Below are 22,111 nucleotides of genomic sequence, written 5' to 3' on the forward strand. Positions count from 1 at the left end.
TTTTTTCTTTAACTTAATATATAACTTGGAATTATTTTCATATTTTTACATAGCATACTAATTTATTTTCACAGCCGTATAGTATTCCATTTTATGGATGGACCATATTTATTTATTCCCTTATTGATAGATATTTAAATTGTTTCACTTTTTTTGCTATTGCTATAATGAAACCTTTATATATAGGTCACATTACACATGTACAAATCTATCTGTAAGATAAATTTACAAAAATCAGAGTTTATACACACTTGCTATTTTGACAGAAAATGCCAAACTGCTCTCCATCAGGGTTGTACTATTTTCAATCCATCAATAATAGTGCCTCCAACAATAATAGTGCCTGGTATTCCAAATCCTCACCAACATGGTATACTACATTACTTGGATTTTGACAGTCATATTGATGAAAATGGTATCTTAATGTAGTCTGAGTGAGGCTGAGCATTTTTTTTTATGCTTTCAGAACCTTTTATGTGAACTGTGTTTTCCTATCTTTTGCCAATTTTCCTATTCATTGTTAGCTTTTTACTGTCTATTTTCTAGTTCTTAAATCCTAGGGAGATTATTCCTCTGTCTGCACTAAGGATTGTAAGTATATCTTCCTCCTTTTGTTCTTAGATTTTTTTTTTTGGTTATGCAAAAGTTTGTGGCTAAATTTATCTTTTCTTTTATGATTTTTGGTTTAAGTCAAATGAAAGTCCTTGCTGACTCCACAAAGTTACAAAGAACTCTCATATTTTCTTACAGTTTCATTCTAAAATCTTTGATCCATTTGGAAACCACCTACAGTATAAGGTATAGATCCAACTCTTATTTTCTCCCCCAAGAAGATCACTCAGTTGTCTTAACCACATTTATTAAATGTGATTTGAGATGCAACCTTTATCATACACCAGATCTCATAAGTACTTGGGTCTACTACAGTACATTTTTATTCTGGCCCATTTGTTATTCTACGTATTTATGTACCAACACTATTTTATTTTAATCATAGACACTCTATAATATGTTTTCATATCTGGTAAGGACAATACCCCCCTCACTGCTCTTTTTCATCCAAGTTTCCTGGCTATTTTTGGTTATTTTTACACATTAACATCTAAATCTCCTTGTTTTTTTTTTTTTAAAAAAAGCTAATTGTTGGGAATCACGTTACATTTGCAAATTGATTGAGGAAGCTCTGGTATCTATCTTTTTGATTTTTCCTGTCACAGTACTTGGCATATCTTTCCTTTTGTTCAAGTCTTCTTTTGTGACCTTCTGCAGTGTTCTAAAGTGTCTTCATATGGGTCTTGCACATTTCTTATTTATTTAATTCCTAGGCATTTTGATATTTTTTCTATTAACTTAATGCCTTTTAAAACACCTATTATTTTGAAAGGATAAAAACTGTTTTGGGAAAACTTAGTAAAATCTTCTAGAAAACAATCTCTTTCACCCCAAATTCTATCACATGATTTAATGTCTTTATTTTTTAATGTTACTAGTAAACTAGTTGAAGGAAAAACAGGCCCAATTCATATATTACATTTTAGTTGAAAATTGTGTAACTGCAATATGTTCGTTTATATCCAAGTGCATCTTATTTAACACTTCAATACATATACACATACTCACAGCTTATAGACAATTAATTAATTAGAAGACTTACTGAGTTATCATTACAAAGATTAAAATAATAACTCTAGAATAGACTCATAACAGCTTTATAAGCAAGAACCTAATTCTCATCCTCCCTTGACAAAGTATTTTTATTTATTTATTTATTTTTATTATTATTATTTTTTTTTTGCGGTACGCGGGCCTCTCAGTGTTGAGGCCTCTCCCGTTGCGGAGCACAGGCTCCAGACACGCAGGCTCAGCGGCCATGGCTCACGGGCCCAGCCGCTCCGCGGCATGTGGGATCTTCCCGGACCGGGGCACGAACCCGTGTCCCCTGCATCAGCAGGCGGACTCTCAACCACTGTGCCACCAGGGAAGCCCGACAAAGTATTTTTATATCTAATTCAAAGTTCTTAACAAGCTGTGTTGCCAAGGAACTCTAGTGTCCTTTAGTTGTTCCTCTAAAGTGAAATGGTAAACAGAAGAGACAAAGGACAGGTGTTGTAACAGGGGAGGAGAGATTTATTGGCTTAATACTAAACCCAAACAGTCTCTCCCCTCTCCCTCCTCTTCCACCTCCTCCATCATCATCATTATCATCATCATCATCATCATCATTCCCATCATCATCTTAAAAAGCACATGAGAAAGGTGCTTTGTCAGAAGCTATCGAGTCATATACATCTAAATGTCTTTGAAGACTTACCAGATTATTTCAATCAAGTGACTGGGGAACTTTAGTTCATTACTGAGTGTGACAGCTTATGCTTATGTCATTAGAAAGGGGGAAAAAAAAGAAAAAAAGGAGAACAAGGAGGCTTTTTCTTAGGAAACAGTGAAATTTTACATTAAGGTCATTTTAAGGGAGAAGGAGGGCTACCCAATAAGTTATCTGTCTGAATTCTGTGACTGACAAATTAGAAATGCCTCCTATTTATAAATTCACTGGAACTAATATTAAAAATGTCAATATCGCTTATTGTAAAGTTAGACCTATAGATTCAGTATTATACTTGAAGAAACAGACATATAAGAAAATGACAGTGTTTAGGAACTGTGACAACTTGTAAACCTTATGACAGCAGAAATTCTTCAAGACAGCATTAGCTATTTATATAATCCTAGGGTTGTTTAAGAACATCGGCAAAAATCAGGTATGACTCCCTTCCCTGGGCTAGACTTTAACTGATCTTTTAAAATGGCATTAAAGTTTCAGGAAATCAAGATATAAAAAATCGGCCAAAGGGTTATTTTACTATCTTCTTGATTCTGTACCCAAAGGCAATATTCCCCCTGGTGGTACATTTTTTTCTTAGATTTTCAAGAATCTAAGCAGGTCAGGAATGCTACTCATTTGTCTTGGAGGTGGATGAATAGCATCTGCTTGTAACCCACAGCACAACCCAGTGGGAAACAACGGAAAACTGCTTCAAAGAAGGAGACCTGGGCTTCTTCGTCTTTTTTTTTTTCTGGGCATCTTGAAAGATCTTCATCAGACCAACAGCTCACTGCTCTCACAAGTTTCCTTAGACTACCTGACTGCCTTCTGCTTGCCAATCACTGGCTCAGTACAATCATGTTCACGCACTGTGCTAAATACTTATGATATTATGCCAAAAAAGACAAGGCCTCTGCTTTTATGGCATCTACATGCTAGCGCTGGGAGAAAAATAACAAAAACGGAAACAACGTGAACTAGATTTTAGATACTGAAAGGTGATATGATATATGTGACTGGACAAAGGAGAGCTAATTTAGACTGGGTACTAGAGTTCCATCTAAGATCCAAATAATAGGTCAGCCAGGAGAAAAACTGAGGGAAAAAAACTGAGGTACCAAGTATTCCAGGCAGAGAACATCTCAAGGCAGCAAAAAATTTGGGATGTTTACAGAACAAAATAAGTGTGACTGGAGCATGACGAATGGGGAGAGAGAGGAGATGAAGTTAGAGAGAAGTAGGCAGGGTCTAGAGTACTTAGAGTCTTAGGCGTCATGTAAGAAATAAGAATTTTTGCTTGATCTTATTTCGTACAACCTGACTGTTCTCAGGAGATCTGAATTTGCCTTTTGCCTTATCTCTTTAACTTCTGCTTATTCTAGGTAGGCTGACTATACCCTAGCCTGAATTATGCCAGAATGTCAGTCAGTTCATTTGGGATATAATCAATTGGGGGAAGGGGGCAGTACAAAATGAAAATGCGAAGCCCTTTGTTAAAAAAAAATTATTAACAATTTCAAGAAAGTGACAGCAGAGGATTAAACCAAGTACAGGGTCCAACTAAGTGAGCAAGGCCTGTGTGACTGACTGCACAGGTCACATACCGATGAAGCTGGCCCTGATCTTGATAAATGTTACTTGAAAAAAATAAATGCCTTCTACTGATGAATAATTTCTGTTTTCATTTCACCTTATCTGTCAATCACATAAACTTATTCAAGATTTTTTAAATGGAGTAGCCTCTCAAACATGTGGTTTAAAGGAAGCTGCCAGGCTATATGGGAAAAGAATAAAAAAAAGAGTGGATATATGTATATGCGTATGTATAACAGATTCTCTTTGCTGTACACCTGAAACTAACACAACATTGTAAATCAACTACACTCCAATAAAAATTAAATCTGCAAATATTTCCACATTTTTAAAGTAGATTCTACATGATGATAATTTAATATAAACAATTACTTTTTTGTTTTCATATCAAAAAAAAATAAAGGAAGCTGCACAGAAATAAAAAAACTAGGATATCAAGACTCACTGCAGCAACTTCATGCCATTATTGTGTACTAATTGGAAAACAGTGATTATCCAGTCTATTCTCAGGCAAACTACAATTCATTTGTTCTTACTATTTACTCAAATGTATTACTCTTCCTCTTTTAGGTAGAAGGAAAGCACTGCAATAAATACCTACCAAATAAACAGTTGTTAGTACTGTTGGAATAATTGTTAGGTACTTCAAATTGCCAAATGGATCTAAATGGCTTTATTAGGCAGCCAGCTAAGAAATACAGCTCAGTGGCTAACATATTAAGATTTACATTGCAATGTCCTTAACTTATGCATCAAAAATACTAAAAAAATGTAATTATAAACCAATTTTTTTTATTTTTGGCCACACTGTGCGGCTTGCAAGATCTTAGTTCCAAGATCGGGGATAGAACCCATGCCACCTGCAGTGGAAGCACTGAGTCCTAACCACTGGACCACCAGGGAACTCCCAGAAACCAAATTTTAAAAACAATACGTCTTTATAATCCTTAAGTCAGAAAGCCTGAAAACCAATAATCAGATAAGAAAACATTGTGACTATCAGGTTTTTTTCCCATTTTTCCTTCTTTTTCCACCTGCACCCATTTCACTCACCTCCATCCCCCAAAATGGTTTGTATGAAAAATAACAACGTATTTTACCTACTATGTAAAATTGAACATGATCGTAGCTAACTAGAAAGTGTTCACAAGGTTCAATTATTTACTGCTAAAAATGATATTACAAATAAAAGATGCTGAGTCTGAAACGTCAGTCCAGCCCCTGATGTTTTAAGTTTGTAATCAACATCTCTACTTGCAGGACAGGGTTGTACTAGCCTTGCCTGAGTTGCTCCCATTCCATTCATGGTAGAACCCATTACTTAGCATTAGTTACCATAATGATTTATGCAACATCACAAGCACACTCAGACTCACAAGAACTGCAGCCAACACTGCTCTATTGCTATCGAGATTACTGTACCTTGGAAAAGAGTAATTTCATTTGCAATTATACAACAAAATAAAAGTACAAAACAAAGACATTATTAGTGACATATTTATGCTGCTACCTCTTGCTACATGGAATGGTTGCCTGGAAAAAAAGAATAGTCAAAGGGAATGTTTTGTTGGTTTCAGTGACATTAATGTTTGCACAGGGTTTGAGTCTATGCTGTAAGGAATTTAAAATATGACAGGTCTTGTCCTGAAAGAGATGACAATCTGGTATAAGAACTAAGGTAGATACAGATGAAAAAAATTTTCAAACATTCTCATAACACAGGAATAAGTCTGTAGAATCAGAGAATCTTGAAATTTTCGTGTCAAAGTAGAAAAGTCATGAGGACACGGGGAGGGGGAAGGATAAGCTGGGACAAAGTGAGAGAGTGGTAGTGTATATATGGACATGTATACACTACCAAATGTAAAATAGATAGCTAGTGGGAAGCAGTCGCACAGCACAGGGAGATCAGCTCAGTGCTGGGTCCACCTAGAGGGGTGGGATAGGGAGGGTGCCAGGGAGACGCAAGAGGGAGGAGATATGGGGATATATGTATACGTATAACTGATTCACTTTGTTATAAAGCAGAAACTAACACACCAAAAAAAAAAATGTAGAAAAGAAAGAAGATACTTTTTTTTTCCTTTTTCTTTTTTTTGGTTTCTAATTTTCTGGCCCTGTGACCACAGTTAATCAGTTACTCTCTCAAGGTGACCATCATCACTCACCTGCACTACAGCAACTGCCTCCTAACTGTTCTATTTTCTTTTTTGCTCCCTTCCCTTTTCCACACCATAACCAATATCTTTTAAAAAATGTGAATCAGATATCACTTGTATGCTTCGTATTATTTTTAGAATAAAATACAAACGCTTGGACATGGCTTATAAGGCTCTGTATTATCTGGCCCCAGTATACCTGCGCTGACCCATTTCCTACCACTTTTCTCCCTGCTCACAAGGCTAGGAAGAGATGGCCTCCTTTTTGTTCTTCAGTGGTAAGTAGCTCTTTCTTGCCTAGGGGTCTTGGCATGACTTGGAATTGTCATTGTGTAGTTTGCTCCTTATCATCACTCAGGGCTAGGCTCAAATGTCACATCCTCAGAAAGACCTTACTTTACCTCCCTTCCTCTTTTTTTTTTTTTTTTTTTGCGGTACGCGGGCCTCTCACTGTTGTGGCTTCTCGCGTTGCGGAGCACAGGCTCCGGACGTGCAGGCTCAGCGGCCATGGCTCACGGGCCCAGCTGCTCTGCGGCATGTGGTATCCTCCCGGACCGGGGCGCGAACCCGTGCCCCCTGCATCGGCAGGCGGACTCTCAACCACTGCGCCACCAGGGAAGCCCTACCTCCCTTCCTCTTGACTTTCAGTCACACTGTACTGTTATCTGAAATTCCATTATTTATGTGTCTGTTACTTGGTTTTCTCCTGAGTCCCTCAGTAGAAAGGACACACTCCATAATTGAACTGATCTTCTCTGACTTTCTCTGTGCTGTAGGCCCAGTAGGTTGAACAATGTCTGGCCCACAAGAGAGCACAGTAAATAAAATGTTGAATGACAAAAGTCAGTCATTTAACTTCGCAGGACTTCAGCTTCGTCATCCATGAAGTGGGGATAATTATACCTGCTCTGGACATTAGCAATAAAAAAGTAATGTTTACTAAATGTTTACACTGTGAAAATTACTTACATGCATATTCTCATTTACTGTTATGATTCGTATTTTACAAGTAAGGCCGTTAAGTTTTAAAAAGACCAAATAACCTAAGGACACACGGCCATAGTGAGGACCCGGGTATGAATGCAGACCTGCTGTAACCTCAGAATCTGAGCTCTTAACCTCTACTTTATAGTTCCTTGAAAGATTCTTTCTTCCATTACAGCAAAATTGCCTATGCCGTCCGCCCCACGCAGGTCCTAGTTTGTCCTGTAGCACAACTGAAGAAAGCTATTACATCCCCCATGCGTTTCTTTTCCAAGATGAACATCCCCATTTCCTTCAATCCTTCCTTAAATGATCCTCATATCCTGGTCACTATCATCTCAAAAAACCAGTCTGACAACGTCTCTCCCGCCCCAGAACTGGTTAATTTTCACTGGGCTAATGGTTAAAGGACTTCAGAGTAGCAGAAGCCGATTCCCAGGGGCTGGGAAAATGTATATGTTCAAGTGTTTGAGTGGGCTGTGGTTAAAACTGGAAGACTTCCTGGGAGAGGTGATCCTCGAGCCGGAGTTCAGGGCAGTAATAGCGGATCGACGGCCACAGTACCCCAGTCAAAGGACCGCGCGGGACAGCGGCCGCTGGGTTCCGCCGGGTCTAGACAAAGGCTGCTGGAGGTTAGGAAGATCGGGGACACAAACCCACGTGATGATGGCTAGCACGCGGAAGAACGCAAGTCGTTTTCCTAAAAGTAACTTAAATAGCGACTGGAGGGAAGCAAAGTGGGAGGAACAGTCAAGAAGCAAAACGCGAACTTACCCGGCAACCCGGCCTCCGTAGCCCCACTACAGACGCCGCCACCTGAGGAGCCCCGTAGCCAAGGCAGCGGCTGGCTCAACCCAGAGATCGCGAGACAGAGCAGGCCTCGCGAGATCTGGCCTCTGGCCTCTGACAGGCGGGCGTTCTTTCCGGGTGCCATGGGAGGGCTCTGGGTTACGCGATGGGCTCGCGTGCCTTTCTGTGGGTGGCCCTGGAACCACCCTGGAAACCCGACCAGGGCTGCGGAGAGGGTAGAGTCTTGTCTCAGGTCGGGGAGAAGCGGGACACGGGGTGCTGAGAGGGAGCTGAGACGGCTCGGGACATGGAGGCGCCCGAGCTTGGCTGTGCAGCCGCCGCGGCGGCCGAAGAGCACTAACCCCTTCACGCGCGCACAGGAGGAGGATTGGCGGCGGCGGAACAAGACCGTCCTCACGTATGTGGCCGCGGCGGCCGTGGGCATGCTGGGGGCGTCCTACGCAGCCGTGCCCCTTTACCGGCTCTACTGCCAGGTAGGGCTTGCGCTGCCCGTTGGGCGGCCCGTCTGGAGGGGCGGGGGTGCGGGCAGTTCCCTAGACAGCGATGCTCCACGGTGCCGTGTTGGAGGGATGTCCGAGATTATCTACCAAAGAAAATCGCTTTCTAAGGAAACAGGCCTTAGAAAGTGACTTACTTGCCCAGGGTCACTAAGAAGGTGACAAGGCTACCGGTAGAACCCGAGTTCTTATAGTGACCGTGCCTATACTCCTCTGCCTAGTGAAATTCCCCGATCTCAGCTACACCACCGGCAAGGTCTGCAACCTGTATTACGGTATCCAGCGATCTGCCTTACTCTCCTGCTGTTCACACACGGGCCCGCTTTTAAAATGTAATTTATGTTCATACATTAATTCTGTGAACCACAGAAACCATGGTTTCTGTGCAAAGGTTAACCCTGGAAATGGGAGTGTGCTTGCTACTTGTAGTTAAACTGGGAGTAGCTTTTTATGTATACAAACTAGCATGAATTAGGACTTCGAGGCTTTTCCCCCTTGTTAATATGTAACTGTAATGTCCTTACACAGGGCTCCTTTTTAGATAAGAAACTCTAGTGCAATGGTTCTCAAAGTGCAGACCCCAGGACTAGCAGCAGCATCATTACCTGGGAGGGGAACTTGAGCGCAGATTGTTGAGTCCGACTGCAGAACTGTTGAATCAGAAACTCTGGGGGCAGGGCCCAGCAGTCTGTATTTAATAAGTTCCCTAGCAGATTTTGATGCAGGCTAACGGTTGAGAACCGCGGGCAAAGGCAGAGTTCACCTATTTCATATATATTCTGCTAAGTTCTTAGGCAGTAGTTTGCTGCTTTATCTGGGCATTAGGATCACCCATGGGGCTTCTTAAACAAACATGTCAGGGCTCCTGTACCCCAGAGATCCTGATTAGGAGACGTGGGTAGGGGTCAGGAATTTATGTTTTAAAAACATAAATGAGAGCTATACATTGGGTTCGTTCAGTGCGTGAGTGATAGTGGTTCCCAAACTTTGTTGTACATCGGAATCACCTGGAGAGCTTTTCAAAATCCTGACACCCAGGTCACATCCCTAACCAATTAAATCAGAAGGTCTTGGAGTGGGAGTCAGGAAGTAGTAATTTTTTAAAGATTCCAATGCTCAGGAGAGTTGGGGAATCACTGGTTAGTTGCTCTTTCCTGCCACTATTGTTAATGCCTGGCTTACTTCTCCTGTCCTTATGAAGATTAACTTTTGCCTTTATTTTCGATAATGGTTGAAACAGCAGAAATCTGAAGGACTTTTCAGTCTCTTAATATCAGCATCTATGTAGGAAAGTGCAGTAGCTTGATTTCTGGAGGATGAGTGTAGAATGTGAATTAATTTTCATCAGAGGCCAGCCTGGACCAAGCATGAATCCCAGAACTACCAGTTGATTAAGTCGTAAGCAGACCTGAATCTAAAACAGCAAGTGTAGATCACCCCAAACCACCGGTGAGTAGGCAGGGGAAGGTGGGTGGTTGATTTTATTCTTCAGGCAATATTTAACAATGTCTGAAGACATTTTAGGTTGTCACAACCTGGGAAGTGAGGGAGGAGGGTGCTACTGGTATCTAGTGGGTAGAGGCTAAGGGATGCTGCTAAACATCCAACACTGCAGAGGGCAGATCCATTCCCCCACCCCCACCAAAAAAACGGAAAAAAAACCCAAAGAATTATCCTCTCCAAAATGTCATTAGTTCCAAGATTGAGAAACCCTGCTCCAAACTGAAGTGAATGACAATATTTCATGCACCTGGGTGAAAGTGCAGGGCAGGAAAGTAAAAACAATTGTAATTTGTAATCCTAAACTTAAATCATAGTTGGATGTTCAGTAGTGACGTTTCCAAAAGAGCACCTCTTTTATTTTTGGAACCATGGAACTTTAGAGCCAAAAAATTAGGGATCATATAAACCACTTCATAAACTGAGCTCATTTTATAAGTATGGAAAGTGTAGCCCAAAGAAAGTAAGATTTAGTGAGTTTTTAGAGCTAGTGACAGAACTAAACTGGAGCGCAGGACATTTTCTTTTCAGTGCCTTTTTCTATTGTTTAATTTCTCAAAGCATCACATTTACTAATTTGAAGAATCTGTATTCAAAGACAGCCTGTCAGAAAGAAAATATTCAGGAATCTTTATTTAAGTGACTCAGGTTCTTCAGGAAAACATCTTAAAACTTAGCCCTCTTGAAGAGAAGTATATACTTGTTTATTAAGCACGAGTAAATAAAGGCTTGCCCTCTGATGTATCTTGTAGGGTTATAATGTAACTTTATATTGCATGGCAGCTGAGTGAAGCTGCTTGACTTGTGTAACAAGCTAAGATGGTAATACTATATTTTGCTGGGAGTCTTCCCTAGCCTCAAATTTGGTATTTTTTCCCTAGTATAGTAACAGGTTAATTATCCGGAGACCAGAATTCTGGCAACCTCAAGCATCAAAAGAATAATTTCTTTAAGCTTCTCTGATAAGGAAATAATTAATGGCAATGAAGATAGACAAGAAGTATCACAGATTATCTTGATGCCTTATGACTAGTTGATTCAGTGGCCAAAGAGATCAGGTTCTCTGATTAACTGGTAATATATATATATAAAAGCTGTACTATACAAAAAAATACAGAAAAATATTTACCAACATGGAAAAATACTTATGATGCTTGAGGAAAGCAGACTATAGAAGTGAAGCTACAAACTAATCTGTGTTCTAAAAGTTATGATATGAAAAAGGACCAGACAGGGATGTGGAAAAATGGAATTATTTAAATAGTTTATTGAAATGACAGCGTTGTGGGTAAATTTTATTTCTAATAATAATAGTTGATATGAAATATTAACAATAAGGGGATATATGTTTAATGAAAAGTTCAGCTAAAAATTCTGAGCTCTATTATCAGTGGAGAGTCCGCTCTCTTTCAAATGATTCATTTTTGACCATGCCATATAACCAAGTGATTACTGAATAATACGACTTTAAACAGTATAGGCCCTTGACACCCAAAAAGTGGTCAAACCATTGGCACATTCATAGGAAACGGCCAGTGATAGTATATAAACCTTGCTGCTACTGGATTATTAAAGTTAAATAGTTTTTAACATTTTGTTTCATCCAATAAATAGGTCATCAGCACCTAAAACTACTGTATTGTTGTTTAGCATATTATATTGTACCTTGTTGTCTTTTCCTAGACTACTGGACTTGGAGGATCGGCAGTAGCAGGTCATGCATCAGAACAGATTGAAAACATGGTACCTGTTAAGGATCGCATCATTAAAGTCACCTTTAATGCAGATGTGCATGCAAGTCTCCAGTGGAACTTTAGACCTCAGCAAACAGAAATATATGTAAGTGATTAAAGCAGTTTTTAAAAGATTGCTTTTTTCAAGGTAAAAATCCTTTCTTTCATCGCTTACTGGTTCATAATTTAGGAAACATTCATCTAAACTTAATTTCAAAATACTGACAGATTCCATTACTGTAATCCTTTTATTCCTGCAGACTACTTTTTGACAGTGCCCTATATTCTGACCTAATGTAACAGGATATACTTTTAAGTTACATGGCATTATAATAAAAGTCAGTTTGGAACTATGGAAAATGTCATGTTTTTATTAGAATCATATTAAGAAATCACTAAGAAGTTTTCTGGTCACTAATCTTGACAGTAGGAGCAGCTGTCATCCTTTATAGTTGACTTTACCTCAGGTATAGATGATACAAGAAAAATGTTGAAAATCATTGGTTACAATGGAAAGTAGTTTACTGATTTACATCAGAAGTATCCCTGTCCCTTAAAAAAAAAATTTGAGGATCTTTGAAGTAATCATGCTAAATAGTCATGTTCTAGTTCAGAAAGATTATACACCTTAAAAGTTTCCTAAAATTGTGATTAGAGGATTTAACTGAAATTATCTCATGAACTGAATAGCCAGAAAAGCTTAATTGTAACTCTTATTGGAAAACCCTATTAATATTAGTGCTTCCCCAGGTTAGTAAGCTTCATTGAATCTCTTCAGTGATTTGAGGGTGTTATAGGTTATGGTTCTGTTTTTTTTTTTTTAATTAATTAATTTATTTTTGGCTGCGTTGGGTCTTTGTTGCTGCATGCGGGCTTTCTCTAATTGTGGCGAGCGGGGGCTACTCTTCATTGCAGTGCACGGGCTTCTCGTTGTGGTGGCTTCTCTCGTTGCGGAGCATGGGCTCTGGGCGCACAGGCTTCAGTAGTTGTGGCACGCTGGCTTAGTTGCTCCGCAGCATGTGGGATCTTCCCGAACCAGAGCTTGAACCCATGTCCCCTGCATTGGCAGGCGGATTCTTAACCACTGCGCTACCAGGGAAGCCCTAGATTATGGTTCTGAATATTAGTTGCAATCACACAGTAGTATACAGTGGTGTTAGTTGCTAAATTGGTACATGCGACAGAGCATCCTTTGGACGTTGATTTCTTTTTTTTTTTTTTATTTATGTCTCATTTTACGTTGACTTCTTTAAAGCCTTGCAATTTATTTTATCCGTTTTCTCTCTCAAGAAAAAAAAAAACTATTAGTGCTTTTTGGTTAAATAAAAGTTCTATTCAGTTAGTTTTACTCTGGTTTACATTTAATTTACTCTGGTTGTAAACTAAGTTTAAGTTTGGTAACCTTTTATAAAAAGAATCTTTAGTCAATTATATAATATTCAGGGATAAGTGTTAAGTTAGGCTTGGCTTGTTCTTGGACACATTTTATTTTCTTACATCTTTATTGAAGTATAATTGCTTTACAATGTTGTGTTAGTTTCTGCTGTACAACAAAGTGAATCAGCTATATGTATATATATATATCTCCCCTCCGTTTTGAGCCTCCCTATCCCACCCCTCTAGGTCATGACAGAGCATGGAGCTGATCTCCCTGTGCTATGCAGCAGCTTCCCACTAGCTGTCTATTTTATATTTGGTAGTGTATATATGTCAGTGCTACTCTCTCATTTCGTCCCAGCTTACCCTTCCCCCTCCCCGTGTCCCTAAGTCCATTCTCTATGTCTGTGTCTTTATTCCTGTCCTGCCCCTAGGTTCTTCAGAACCTTTTTTTTTTTTTTTACATTCTATATATGTTAGCATACGGTATTTGGTTTTCTCTTTCTGACTTACTTCACTCTGTATGACAGACTCTAGGTCCATACACCTACCTACAAATAACTCAATTTTGTTTCTTTTTATGGAGCAATATTCCATTGTATATATGTGCCACATCTTCTTTATCCATTCATCTGTCGATGAACACTTAGGTTGCTTCCATGTCCTGGCTATTGTAAATAGTGTTGCAATGAACATTGTGGCTCATGACTTTTTTTTTTGCGGTACGCGGGCCTCTCACTGCTGTGGCCTCTCCCGTTGCGGAGCACAGGCTCCAGACACACAGGCTCAGCGGCCATGGCTCATGGGCCCAGCTGCTCCGCGGCATGTGGGATCCTCCCGGACCGGGGTACGAACCTGTGTCCCCTGCATCGGCAGGCAGACTCTCAACCACTGCGCCACCAGGGAAGCCCCACGACTCTTTTTGAATTATGGTTTTCTCAGGGTATATGCCCAGTAGTGGGATTGCTGGGTCATATGGTAGTTCTATTTTTAGTTTTTTAAGGAACCTCCATACTGTTCTCCATAGTGGCTATATCAATTTACATTCCTACCAGCAGTGCAGGAGGGTTCCCTTTTCTCCACACCCTCTCCAGCATTTATTGTTTCTAGATTTTTTGATGATGGCCATTCTGACAGGTGTGAGATGATATCTCATTGTGGTTTTGATTTGCATTTCTCTAATGATTAGTGATGTTGAGCATTCTTTCATGTGTTTGTTGGCAATCTGTATGTCTTCTTTGGAGAAATGTCTATTTAGGTCTTCTGCCCATTTTTGGATTGGGTTGTTTGTTTTTTTGATATTGAGCTGCATGAGCTGCTTGTGTATTTTGGAGCTTAATCCTTTGTCAGTTGCTTCATTTGCAAATATTTTCTCCCACTCTGAGGGTTGTCTTTTCATCTTGTTTATGTTTTCCTTTGCTGTGCAAAAGCTTTTAAGTTTCATTAGGTCCCATTTGTTTATTTTTGTTTTTATTTCCATTTCTCTAGGAGGTGGATCAAAAAGGATCTTGCTGTGATTTATACATCATAGAGTGTTCTGCCTATGTTTTCCTCTAAGAGTTTTATAGTGTCTGGCCTTACATTTAGGTCTTTAATCCATTTTAAGTTATTTTTGTGTATGGTGTTAGGTAGTGTTCTAATTTCATTGTTTTACATGTAGCTGTCCTGTTTTCCCAGCACCACTTATTGAATAGGCTGTCTTTTCTCCATTGTATTTTCTTGCCTCCTTTGTTGGATACATTTTAAATAACTTCATCTGCAGATTATTGCTTGAAGACTTCAGACATACAAGAGGACAATCCGTATCTAAGTATGCGTAAGAGAACATTGGTTCTCCAGACATATGCAAGTAACATTTGAAAATCAAATGTTCTTGGGTAGTATTCACAATTTATTTTGCTGACCCTTAACATTAGTTTAAATGAGGTATTATGGTCTGAAATAATAATAATGACTAATTTAGAAGGGAAAGAAGGAGCCATGTGAGATTTAAGGATAATGTATATTTTCCTTAAAACAGGTAGTGCCAGGGGAGACTGCACTGGCGTTTTATAAAGCTAAGAATCCTACTGACAAACCAGTAATTGGAATTTCTACATACAATGTGGTACCATTTGAAGCTGGACAGTATTTCAATAAAATACAGGTATAACTAAATGCAGACATTACAGAATGTGATAAAGGTACATGAAATTGTTTGATACTAAATATATTTTTGTCTGTTTAGTAGGTACTAATTTTTTAAAGTTCATTTCTTCTAAACTTCAAACTTTATTTTTCATTGCTTATAATAGCTATGCAGAGGTTGAGAGTCAAACCATATAGATATCTGCTTTTTTAAGATTAGAAGAATTTGCTGATTCTCAATCCTTAAAGCAAAACTCAATCTGAGATAAAAGATGCTGTTATTCTATTACAGAATTTAAAGATTATAATTAACAGTAATGCTTATTAAAGCCAATAAATGAAGCATTAGTTTCTATTATAGGTAATAGAATAGAAATATTAATTAATGAATACCTTTCTATAACTTCTAGTGCTTCTGTTTTGAAGAACAAAGGCTTAATCCACAAGAGGAAGTAGATATGCCGGTATTTTTCTACATTGATCCTGAATTTGCTGAAGATCCAAGAATGGTGAATGTTGATCTCATCACTCTTTCTTATACTTTTTTTGAAGCAAAGGAGGGGCATAAGTTGCCGGTTCCAGGCTATAATTGAAGTCAGAACTAAGTCCTGCTTCAAATTTGTGATTTTTGAAAAATCATGTATCTTCTCAGAGGAGAAATATTTATAATAATGTGAAGCCTTCTATTTTACATTTTATATACTTATGGTTCTTTTTTCCCAACTAAGTTACCCTACTTAGAATGTGTAACTGTTCAAAACCATACTTAGAGTTTAAGTAGTATTAGAAGAAACTGCTTTGTTTCTTAAATATGTTGGCATGGACTTGATGGTTCAGCTTAATTCACTGGTCCCCTTTCAAATTATGAGCACTTCATACTTGTAGCAATGAATTTTTATTATTATTTCTAGAATAGTTGGTTACTACTTTCATTATGAACAGTCACTATTTTAAAAGCTCAAAATGGAAGAGGAATCACTAAGCCCTAACAGCTTGCCTAAAGATTACATTCTGATTTCAAATTTGACTGTATTTTTCCTTTAAGATCTAGGGCTATTTTACATTCAGAGTACTAAACAAGTACTTTGAAATTTCAGTACCATGAAATTTAAATAAAATGCATAAGTATATCCGGTAGGTTTCTAGCATTTTTTGTGATAGTTCCAAGTCTCCAAATTTTAAAATGTAAGTGGGATTGTGAAGATTTACTGACAGCAGAGTTCTTCTGAAAAAAGATGTATTGAACTGTTTTAATAGTAATTTATGACAAACCAAAGTACAATTTATTCTGAATGTTTTCCAGTAGTCTTTTTTCCAAAAAGAAATAAAAAAGGAGCATTTAGTGTTATAAAGAATTATATTTAAAGGCAAACAGTGTAGAATCCAGTAACCTCTTGAGGGTACCTGAAATATTAAACTACAATCATCAAGGCTTTTACAATTCATAATCCTAAACAAGAGTATTATTTATAAAGAAGTGCAAATTGACTTTTACATTCAACTTTAGTTAAATGAAGGCACTCAGTATTCTTCCTGAATAATAATAGTTTTTCACATTTCATGCTTTCATCTGTTAACAATTATTTTGTAATGAAAGTCTTCATCTACTCTTATCCGAGCTCTTGTGATGATTTCTAAATGTAGGAAGGTCTGAAACATAAGGTGCTACACTTAATCTGGTTGGCCTCAGTACCAGGAATTTTTCTTCTGCTTAAGTTTTAAGTGAATATATGTTACAACCAAGTTCTTTTGAGATAAAGCTTGAGCTGCTGTCAGGAGCCATAAATGTTACTCTGGAACTGTTACTCTTCTGTTTAAACCTCATTACTGCAGAGGAGAAATGTTCCACTGTGGCTTTGATGTTCTGGAAGGTCTTAACTTCTGGGTCTCAAAGCTGGACAGGGTCTACCTTTAGGAGAATTGGCACCCATAATGTTGCTAGTGAGCTGGTCATCCACTTCCACCTGGAATAAAAAGAAGAGTCAACCATCTCCATCTTTTCCTCTTTCCCCATTCCTTGTAACCAGAGAGCCACAGTCTAGTAGAGGAAAGGTGGGAATGTACTACTTCCATGGGGGAAGGTGTGGAGGGAATAAATAAGGTTAATAGGTTACTGGTGGCTGTGTGCATTTATTAGTAAATAAATGGAATGATTAGTAAAGCAATAGAATCCAGACCAATCTAGACTAACAATGAATGGCTTCTACCAGTCCCAGCTAACAGGTATTAACTGCACATAAAAGACACATCTGATTCTAGTGCTAAGAAGTTTTTATTGATCATCGGTTTTTGTTAGCATTAACATTTCTATACCATAAACCTACTTCTGCATTCCCAAGATTTATAATTTTTAGCTAACATGGTCACAAAGAATGTATTTCATTAGTGAACAATAGTTCATTACAATTTGAGTGACTCAGAGGAACCTGTGTAATAATATCTCACTCATCAGAGTGTCAGACTGTGATGGCCCTTACAAAATGTAAATAATAAATGCAGAAAGTGACAGTTACACTGAAATCATGTGGAATGTAAGTTGCGTAAGTTGAAGCCTTTACCTCAACGGTCACTGTGACTTTGAGCTCCTTTGTGGTGGTGAACATCAATGTCTTCATAAATAGCTCTGAAACAAACAAGCCATAATGGCAAAAGGGTTATATATCAATTTCAATGTACTATTTTGGCTTTTAGCTGCCAACAACTTAACTAAAAATCTGGTGCTATTTTAGGTGTTCAGGAAATCAGGCTATATCAGTAAATAAAAACAAAGGTCTCTGTCCTGAAGCTTACATTATAACTTTCTTAGATCCTAATGCTGCTATTCCCATACATCTTATAAATATGTATCTTATGTAACCATTTTACTTGTAATTTAATGAGAAATATGGCTCAAAATTTGGACAGTTTGCTTCCTGATTTAAAAAAAAGCAAAAATTGTTCAGCTTTCCCTGGCTTTATAAAAACATTAAAAATTAATATTCTAGCTTATTTAACGTATGTTATTACAGTCCAAACTCCTGAGCTACCTTTAGCATATAACTGTCATCTTTGTGCTTTGTATATAGTCTTTTCTATGACAGCCTTTGTTCAATTCTTTATATTTGTCTTACATATGTCTGTAGATAGAACATATCTATACCTAGAAATATGACATTAATATATACAGTATAACAACACATGGCTAAGGAAAAAAAATCTCATAAAAATCACAGCACATTGAAGGCATGATCCCTAACCTCAAGAAGCCCCAGCATGGTCCAGAAATTTTAATGTTTTTCTAATACGTTTTGTCTCTCGTTTTCCACAAAAGTATTTCAACCTCCTTCACTCTATTCAAATCTCTGATGCCCCTCCTCTCAGTCAGAAACCTCACATTTTAGTAAATTAAATGTCTGGATATGGAAACCTCCTCATGCTTCCATCACCAAATCTTCAAGTCTGTTTTCATCTGCACCATCATCTACTTCTATGATCCTATCTGTTTACCCCTAGGCTTCTCAAACACCTCACTCATTTAGGTGTCTCCCTTCCTAAATCTTCAGCCTCTCATTCTCTACTAAATCCTACCCCTTAGGATTCACAGATGTTCCAGCATCTCCCATTTTATAAAATAATACAGTCCTTTATCCCATGTCTACTTAATCACCTCAGTAATCCTCTAGCTCCCAGGCCACTTTCCACAATCCCTTCATGTTTAAGTTTCTATGTAAGTTACCTGTGCACTTATTGTCTACTTCATCTCTTACTTTTTAATGCACTGAAATTTGGTTCTGTCCCCATCGATTTACCAAAATGCTTCTACTAAAATCACCAATGATTTCCTGTTACTTAGTCCATTATTTAGTGTTTGTCTTCAGTAATGTTTACCACAGTTGTGTACTCCCTCCTTTTTGTTTCCAAACTGCAATTTCCACATCTGGTAATAGGTTGTTCCCCGTTGCTCTCTTTGCTCTTGGCTTTTCCATTTTCTTGAATGCGCCAAACTCTCTCCCCACAGGGTCTTTGTATAAGTTGTTACCTGGGCCTGCAACACTGATTCCCAAACTTGTCACACTAAAAACTGCAGGTCTTAACCTTAACGTCACTTCTCAGGCTTTCTCTACCCTCATTTAAATCAGTTCTTTCTGTTATACACTGTCAAGTCGATATCTTTCATACCATTAACACAAACTGTAAATACATGTTTGCCTGCTGATTTAATTTCTGCATCCATACTAGATTTACCCTCCATGAGTTTTAACACGATAAATTAGGCAGCAATCAATTCCCCTTGCACATAGACAGTGTTCAGTCATTTGTCAAATGAATGAATCATGTGTATGTATATGTATATTCATAAATACTATACTCTCTGTTCTGCTGGAGTAGAAATTCTTAACCTGGGGTTCATGGACAACTAGTGATGTGAATATCCCAGAACTTTTCTGCAAGATTTTGTGCTTTTCCTTAGGCAGAAGTTCCCTGGATTTCATGGAATGTTCAAAGAAATTGAGACACCCTACCCTCCTGAAAGTAAGAATTGTAGTGGTAGGGAATTCCAGCTTCTTACTGTCTCTCTTACCTTTAATATCTATTGCACCACCACATCTACTTACAACAATCTCATAATTAACTAAAATATAATAATATACTTTTCCGCTTCCTATTTGCCTAGAGAAACCGATAAAAACATCCGGTTTCCAGACAGCATACCCAGTTTAACCAGTTTCTAATTCCTTAAACCACTAATATATTCATTGATACTTTATCAAGCAGAATGACCTAGGAAAGTTTCATAATCTTGTTAGGAAAAAATATTTAATGAATTCCTAAGCCTATTAAGATTCGTTCATAAATCATTCCAAAATAGATCACTACATTGAGGGTTTAAACCAGGGTCAAAACCTCAAATGCCTACACATTGCCAGGCAGGTCAGATGAAGGTATGCAGTGGGCCAGGTGGGGCCTGGTGGACTGCAGAAGCTGTCTCATCTTAAAGAGGCAGCTACTATGCAGCCCCAAGCTATTGCTAACACGTAAAAATGCTGTTGTATCGAAAAGAATCCAGGGGTCCAGATATTTTTGGAAATATCCCACTTTTTAACTGTTGGCAGTTAGTGTTGAAATGCATATTTAAAATTCACACAGGTCAAACAAAACACAGCTGCAGGCAAGATAACAGCCTGCAGGCTGCTAGTTTCTAAACAGTGATTTCCATAAACCTGCTTTAATCATTTTAAACAATTTTGGGGGTAACCTTTAGTCAAAGTATATTAAAGCTCTAAGGAGCCTACCATTCCATAAATATTTTTATATACTGACCAATATGAAATCACAAAATAATGCTGCTTTAAGGATTCCAAGTTAAAAAGTAATTTTTACACTAATAATCCATTTTAAGCACACTCTTGTCATAGGTAGTGAAGATTAAAAACAAGTTCTTATAGAAGTCTTTTTTGGCATTAGTCAAAGAACAACTAAAATACCCCATCCATGTGGTACTTATGTCACTAATCAGTGAATAGTGCCCTTCTCAAGCTGGAGAGAACCTGACTTTCCTCCAAGGCATCTACAAGGAATATACTAATGCACACGATGGTTCTGGTTATTTCTTAATGTGCAACCCCAGCATTTTTATTTTTTAGTCACAAGGCTGAGAATAACAAGACCATTAAGAGCAACAACCTCCAAGAAAACCTCACAAGTCATTTTTAAATAAGGTCATTGATTTCTGCCAAGACCTAAACAAAGTTAAATGTATGACCAAGCCCTGTTAGCTCTGCTACCAAAGGGAACCAAGACAAAAAAGATAATCATTTTGTAAATTACTTACTCTGTGGTGACAGCAGGAGCTAAGGGATCAAACTCCATTACCTCGTAGTAATTGGGTGGCTGGAAATCATTCTTTGTCATCGCTGTAAGCAACAAAAAGAAACACACATTGTGCTTTTCGAGGAGATACACACAATTAATATTCTCTTTATGACTTAGACTTCTGACAGAAGATCCTAACAAACACTGACAACGAGAAACAAGCACACTGGTGTTCCAATGCTACTCCCAAGTACAACAAATCTATACATAACAAAAAGGTTTCCAAACTTCGATTACAGGTTCATTTACCTCAGCACTCAAAATACAATATTCAGTGCAACACAAGCATTTTTACAATCTCCTAATGTCAGTAATAATGGTATCTGCCCTGAATTTATCTCATGTAGCTTAAAAATGTAAATGAACTCTAATTTTTCCTCTCTGTATATCTATTTTCAGTTACCAATAAATCTTTAGCAGATTCATATATTCTCACAAGTTTCCTTATTTGATGCAAATAATAAGGTGTCAAGTACCTGGATGATTGCTGGGCAGGGATGGTGGTGTCTGGTTTGATGGTGTTGCTGGAATGGTCTTTAGAGTAACTGGCTGTAGTAATACTGAATTTGAATATTCCGGAAACTGAAGAGAGCAGGGTGTACGTTCAAATAAACATTCTACATTAAGCTTTACTTTATAATTTAGATTCCTAGGCTTCCAAGGGGCAGTATTCCAAGAACCATATATTCTGAACTGGATAAGAATTAGTAATTATTAACTATTATTTAGTTTTTAAGATAATAACCCCTTACAGAATTTACTGCTTTTCTGTCTGGTTTCATGCCCATTGCACCTCATTTCCCATATAAAATGTAAACTTAAAAAAAATGTTGCTTTTTAAAAAAAGAAGCAGGAATGTATGGCTCAGACCAGAGTCTGTTGTTCCACACTGAATAAAACCTGGGCCTCAAAGGACAAAAAACAATATTAACCACAAAAAAGCATAAGGTGAAGATATTAAATCAAGACTTAAAGATTAAAGTTTTAATTAGAAATATCTCTTCTTGTAATTTTCTTCATTCATTTCACAAGTATGTCCTGGGCACCTACTGTATGCCAGGCTCTATAAATAAAGCAGTAAATAAAGCAGGCCAAATCCCTACCCTCAAGAAGCAGACAATCAACAAACGTAAACAGGTGTCAGATAGCAAGTGC

General features: G+C 38.0%; 3 protein-coding genes across 6 annotated transcripts in view; 1 reads left to right on the forward strand and 2 right to left on the reverse strand.

The window, feature by feature from the left end:
- The window catches only part of STXBP4 (syntaxin binding protein 4), a 180,640-nt gene extending 172,732 nt beyond the window's left edge, over nt 1-7,908 (reverse strand). For 2 of the 3 annotated variants that reach the window (XM_059996537.1, XM_059996539.1), the window contains exon 1: nt 7,834-7,908. The gene's annotated coding sequence lies outside the window, so the exon portion shown is untranslated. The remainder of the gene's footprint in view (nt 1-7,833) is intronic. The other variant, XM_059996538.1, reaches the window with a different exon arrangement.
- Nucleotides 7,909-7,979: 71 nt separating this feature from the next.
- Nucleotides 7,980-16,575, forward strand: COX11 (cytochrome c oxidase copper chaperone COX11). Its single transcript, XM_059997167.1, has 4 exons — nt 7,980-8,342; nt 11,550-11,705; nt 14,997-15,122; nt 15,514-16,575. The coding sequence occupies exons 1-4, from the start codon at nt 7,992-7,994 to the stop codon at nt 15,694-15,696; spliced, it is 816 nt and encodes a 271-aa protein (XP_059853150.1). The 5' UTR covers nt 7,980-7,991; the 3' UTR covers nt 15,697-16,575.
- Nucleotides 16,576-16,594: 19 nt separating this feature from the next.
- The window catches only part of TOM1L1 (target of myb1 like 1 membrane trafficking protein), a 52,580-nt gene continuing 47,063 nt past the window's right edge, over nt 16,595-22,111 (reverse strand). For both annotated transcript variants that reach the window (XM_059997164.1, XM_059997166.1), the window contains exons 13-16: nt 21,433-21,538; nt 20,916-20,997; nt 17,662-17,726; nt 16,595-17,067 (exon numbers count right to left, since the gene is read on the reverse strand). In XM_059997164.1, the coding sequence (XP_059853147.1) occupies nt 17,663-17,726; nt 20,916-20,997; nt 21,433-21,538 (252 nt within the window). In that variant the 3' untranslated portion in view covers nt 16,595-17,067; nt 17,662. The remainder of the gene's footprint in view (nt 17,068-17,661; nt 17,727-20,915; nt 20,998-21,432; nt 21,539-22,111) is intronic.

This window comes from Delphinus delphis, chromosome 19 (genome assembly GCF_949987515.2).
Source record: "Delphinus delphis chromosome 19, mDelDel1.2, whole genome shotgun sequence".
In the NCBI taxonomy this organism is placed as follows: domain Eukaryota; kingdom Metazoa; phylum Chordata; class Mammalia; order Artiodactyla; family Delphinidae; genus Delphinus; species Delphinus delphis.